The sequence below is a fragment of the Alligator mississippiensis genome, chromosome 3 (genome assembly GCF_030867095.1).
Source record: "Alligator mississippiensis isolate rAllMis1 chromosome 3, rAllMis1, whole genome shotgun sequence".
Lineage (NCBI taxonomy): Eukaryota > Metazoa > Chordata > Crocodylia > Alligatoridae > Alligator > Alligator mississippiensis.
In genome coordinates, this window is record NC_081826.1 from 43,350,947 (window position 1) to 43,356,514 (window position 5,568).

The window sequence follows — 5,568 nt, forward strand, 5'->3', positions numbered from 1 at the left end:
AAAGAATAAAGTGCCTCTCCACCCCTGCTTCCCTATCCTTTTTAATTTCTTTATTCTTTTCTATTTGGTACCCCTGCTCTCTTCAACTCCACTCATAGGATCCAGCAAAATAGCCTAAAGAAGCTCATGTCTCTCAGAAGGAGTTAGTTTAAGGTGCCACCCCTCCCCTGCCTTTTGCTTAACATTAGATTAATATGGCTTACTAGTAGTACCTTGTCAGTTGTACAAGTAGCTGCATTGGTTTTGATGGGATTTTATCATATAGTTTCTTATATGCAGAATCATGCTCCTATATGCAGTTTTTGAAGACCAGAAAGTACCTTTTTAAAATGTATATCCCAAGAACCTCAGTAGGGTGAAAACTGCAGCCTAAAAAGGAGGATTTGAATATAAAAGAAATGAGAATATAAATATAAATTAATACAAAAGAATGGAGAGTGAGTCTTGATGCTGGGCTATTATAACAGGTGGAAAACCAGAGGAAGTAAGAGCACAGACATGCTTCACTTCTGATAATTCCAACAATGGGAAATAAGATTGCAAAGGTATGTGCCTGCCATGCAAGAAAATGTTAAAAAAATCAATACAGTACTGGATACAAGGACACTGTGTGCATATGAAACGGGAGAATTATGATCACTGAATGTGAAAGGCCCAGTCTGCAGGACTAATAAAAACTCAAAATTAAATCTTGAGGTATGCTGCCAGGCAGGGAATCACCATGCAATCATGCACTCTTGAAAGTGGGCTGCATAAATGTGAGTCCCCACCTAGAACCGTGTAAACAAGTCTAAATGTGGATATTAAGCACATTGTTAAAACGTTTATACTGGATGTTTCAGTGGACGGTGAATTCAGTAAGACACTAGCTGTAGGGGCCATTATTTGGCTATTCACATATAGCAGCATTAATACTATTATGAAATACTAGCGAATTGCCCATCAAGAATGGCGGGGAGGGGGGGGGGGAGGCAGGAAGGAGCCGCCTCCCAGGAGCAGGGGGGGAAGCTTGCCCCGCCAGCACCCCCCTGCCCGTTTCTACAGGGGTGTGCATGTGATCCACGGGCGTGACTGTCTCCACACGCGTTTCTTGTGCAGGGGATCTATATGCGAGTCCCCACATGTCTGCCCACGGGATCCCTAGGCATGGCTGCACTGACTGCTCCCAAAGCGGACGGGCCAACAGCCCAGGGAGACCAGCCGATGGATTACCCCCATTTCACAGCTCAGCAAAGCAGCCCAGACACCCGCCGGGCGCGGAGCCAGGGCTGCGGCCCGCCCCCTGTCCTCAGTGCGGGGTTTGAAAGCGGGCGAGCCCATGTGACTAGCAGACGGGGGGGGGGACGGCGGCACTTGGGCTGTTCCTGTCGCCGCAGAGGAGGGTTCATCTGGGGATCCCGGCGGCCTGGGCGCTACCATTCGCCACGCTCGTCCGCTCGCGCCCCCCCGCCTCCGCGGACGCGGTGGTAGCGGCTGGAGCGCCGCGTCACCCATTGTTTACAAACCGAGCGCAGCGGGCTGCGCTCCAGCTTCACCAGCAGCCGCGTGTGCGTGTGAGCGAGCGGGGCCGGCCATGCCGTGCCGGCCGGGCGAGCGCTTCCTGCTGCTGGAGCGCGCCGTGGGCGTGGGGCCGGCGGGGTCCAAGGAGGTGGACGCGCTGGTGGCCAAGCTGGGCGAAGTGCTGCAGCTGAGCGCGCAGCGGGCGCCGGCCCCCCGCGGCCCCGCCAGCGCCCGCGACCGCGCCGCGCCCTACTCCCCCGCCGGCCGGCCGCCCGGCGCCGCCGAGCCCCCGCGCCCGGACCCGAGCAGCCAGCGCGGGGCCAAGCAGCTGTGCGGCCGGGGCTGGCTGCGCAGCGCCGCACGCCGGAGGAAGCAGCCGCCGCCGGGGCGCGGGGGGGACGACGAGGACCCGCACCGGCTGCTGCAGCAGCTCATCCTCTCCGGGAACCTCATCAAGGAGGCCGTGCGGCGCCTGCAGCTGGCAGCGGCCACAGCGAGCGGCGGTGGGGAGGCGGCGGCGGGCGCGCTGCAGCCCCTGCAGTAGCCGCGCGGCGGGCGGGCGGGCGCGGGGAGGCGCCGGGCGTGGCTGCGGACCAGGACTGGGCGCCCGCCCGCCCGCCCGCCGTGGACTGTCAGCCCCGGGCTCTGCCCGCCCCCACCCCGGCCGGGGCAGCCCTGCGGGGCCGGGAGCGCGGAGGAGTCGCCGGCTTGTTGTGCTTTTTCCCCCCCTGCCGTTCCAGGAGCTCCGCCCCTTGCCGCGCCGCGGGGGGCTCCCTCCCGCGCCCCTTCCCCGCCCGGCTGGCCCGAGCCGTTGGCAGCAATCCTCCGTCCCCCTCAGGGAGGAGGCGCGGGGTGTCTCTTTGGAGAGGGCTTGTTTTCCATTGTGACTGAGGAGCGGGTTGACCTGGGAATCTCCCCGCGGGGAAGTGGCTGGACTGAGCCTGGGCAAGAGCCGCCAGCAAACCACGTCCGAGGCGCGCTGGACACCGGAGGTAGCGCCCGAGACACCTGCCCGCAGGCAGACACATGCTCACGCACCCACAGACTCGCGCACGTGCGTGCCGGAGAGATGCTGTTTTTTGTTGGTCTTTTTTTTAATAAAAGAAAGAAAGGAAGAAAAATAGACCTTCCCAATGGCTGGCTGACAAGCAGCTGTTGATTAAAAATCTCTACGCTTCGTACCGGAGTGTCCAAATTGTGTTCCTGGGTCACAGGACTCCTTTGTCTAAATGAAAATGTCTGTATTGAATAAACGTGGTCTTGTTTTTATGCGGGAGTCTCATGTCTTCTTGGCACCCAAGGGGAAGGGAGCCCTCATCCCTATGAGGCAAGCTCCAGGGATGACCCTCTTGGAGAAACAACACCGAAACCGAGTCTTCCCGTTCTGGTGAGAGCTCCATTTTGCAGACAAAGCCCCCTCCCATCCGCATAGTCTGAGGCAGTGGGACACCAGTTATTAATGCAGGGAGATGCAATTGAGACCCTTTGTTTGCCAAGCAGCCTTCTTAACTAAGCCCACAGACACCCTTTTGTGTCGTCTGCAACGTTGCCATAGGAATTTTTAAGTCAAATCACACTTGACACCACCATTAACAATGTATGATGGCATTAGTGAGAGGAATGCCGCTGAAGTTGGCTATTTATTCATGCTTCCTGTTTCTGCAGAAAAGCCTACAAATATTTTGGAGATAGAGTGGTATGGGTTTCCACTGGGTCACGGGAAAAGAATAAAAATATGTTTAGTATTCAATAGGATCTGATACTGATCAAAGACTGTGTGTGTATACACATTGTATTCCGGTTACCAGGTACACTTCTGTTTGATTCTAAGAGCCAGAGAGCATTTTAAGATCAAGGTTTGAACACACCTGACAGGCTGGAACACCACAGTTTCCCCTCCCCTATTCAATTTAAGGTAAAAGCTGCTCCTTTGAAGAAGGTAACAATCTTCCTATGTGAAAGAAAATGGAAGATGTTTGCTTTTGCCTGAAAAGGCAGTTTGAGCATTTGGATGTAGGTGAACAATTAGTTCTTTTGAAGGTCAAATCTGATCCAGAAATAAGCATATTTTATTGTTTTTATTCTGCATCTAATTCTGGGACCATTTAATAGCTTACATAATATATAGCACATATTTATATATGTTTTTAATGTCCTGCTGAAGTAGTAAATTTTATAAGCAGAATATATTTTCAACTAGCTGTATCTTGTTCTAATGATTTGTGTGTCCATATTTGTTTTTTGAGAAACCTGTAACTCAAAGAAACAGGTGAAGTGGAATTTTAGAAACACTAATGTCTTTAATTTTACTTCTTGAAAAATATAACTGAATGTTTCCTGGTTACTTCTCTGCATTTTACACGGTCTAGAAATTACTTGGGTTTGCTGTCTCCTTCTCTTAATAAGTACCAATGCTGCATGTGTGGATTGGGAATAATACAGAGGATTCTTTTTAAATTCCTCTTTTTTTTTTTTTTAATGTTGAAACAAGTTGATAACATGTAAAGCTTTCTGAATTTCAACCATAACGACCTGCCAGTGTGTCTTTCAAAAGCTAATTAGTTTTCATGTTTGACTTGTAGTCAGAATTGCGCCTGCTATGCCACCACTATACTGTGTGGTGAATTTGAACCCTTGGTTGAACCGTTTAATTTAGTATATGCTCAGTTAGTTCATACTAAGCCTGCCCATTTAGTATAATGCTATGTCTAAGTTACGTATTAGCTAATGCACAGTCAATAGTTACACAGGTTTGGCTAATTCTGTAACTAAAATAAAAGCCATCTAGAATGTTCCCATATGTATGTGAAAGCTTATGTGGATAATTTAACCTGAATTTTCTACCAGTGCTCTTGATGTCCCCTCTCCCCTCCCCCAGTAAATGTCAGGTATGTATAGTCTAAGGACAACTAACTATTTAATGTGCCCTTCGTAGTCCTTGAAAGACATGGGGCATTCCTTCCAGGGACTTAACTAGATTTGTCACTTTTCTTAGAAAAGGTATTGACCACCTGTTTTTTTTTTTTAAGCATCCTAAATTACTTCTGACTGTCCTTACTTTCCTTTGTGAAAGGCTGGGATAACTATATATGAAAAGACTATCTTGAGTGTAGAAGGTTTTGGCACTTGTTTTGGATAACTTGAATAACTCACTGATATGCCTTCAACACTTGTAACGTGAACATCCTAAACTCATGCCAATAACCTTTAGCACACCACCATATCTTCCTTATATGTCTTAAGAAAATTTATCTTATTCAAAATAGAGCTTGCCTCACTTTTTCATAAAGAAACAGATCGAATTCTGCCTATCATCTTGGCTTTAGAAAACATGTTTTTACAAAACTGGACCATTTTGAAATGTACATAAGCTTTCTTTTTAATATATTAATTTTGAAAATTAAAACATTAAAAAAAATTCAATTTTATCTTGCAAACTTTGCTGCACATCTTTGTACTACTAGAAAGTGAAAGTATAAAGTTACTATTCTAATTCAGAAGTGTATGTGTATAGTTTTTACAGCAGAGAATATAGATAGTGAAGTAAAGTATAAACTTCTTCATACTTTGCTAAAGGAAGGCAGGATTTGTTTAATCCATTTAACCTGAACTAGTCCTTAGCTGTCAATTTGTTGATTTTTGTCCATCTAGAGATCAGCTACAGGTATATTTAAACTTGCTTGGCGGGCATTTGTCCTTCAGAGTATGCTTCGACTGACTTCAGTTTGGAAAGATAAGATCATTTGTGTTTCAACTGTTTTTAATTTAGCTGTTATGAAGCTAAAATAAGTCAAATGAGGGTGCCTACAACTTTCCTAGTTGCTGTTTGATTATTGTTAAGGCTTCATCTCTTTTTTTTTCTTGTCAGCTCAGCCAGCAAACTGTCAAAGCAGGATCCTTGAGCAAATACACTGATTTCCATGCTTGAAATAAAACAGAATATCTGCATAGATGTTAGCTAAAGAGTGTTACAGTAATAAGTGGTTTGAGGCTGCTTGTTTTTTTCATTGTACTTAAAGGTCCTAGGTTTTTTTCCTTGAACCTTGATTTTAAGTATTTTGTGGGGGG

General features: G+C 47.6%; 1 protein-coding gene across 1 annotated transcript; it reads left to right on the forward strand.

Annotated features, from left to right (window-relative positions):
- The first annotated feature begins 1,347 nt into the window (after positions 1-1,347).
- On the forward strand, positions 1,348-2,769 carry FRAT2 (FRAT regulator of WNT signaling pathway 2). Its single transcript, XM_059723876.1, has one exon. The coding sequence runs from the start codon at positions 1,574-1,576 to the stop codon at positions 2,042-2,044; it is 471 nt and encodes a 156-aa protein (XP_059579859.1). The 5' UTR covers positions 1,348-1,573; the 3' UTR covers positions 2,045-2,769.
- The last annotated feature ends 2,799 nt before the right edge of the window (positions 2,770-5,568 follow it).

What these genes read in the sequence shown, in the direction of transcription:
- FRAT2 (XM_059723876.1), top strand. Translation starts at nt 1,574, where the DNA reads ATGCCGTGCCGGCCGGGCGAGCGCTTCCTGCTGCTGGAGCGCGCCGTG.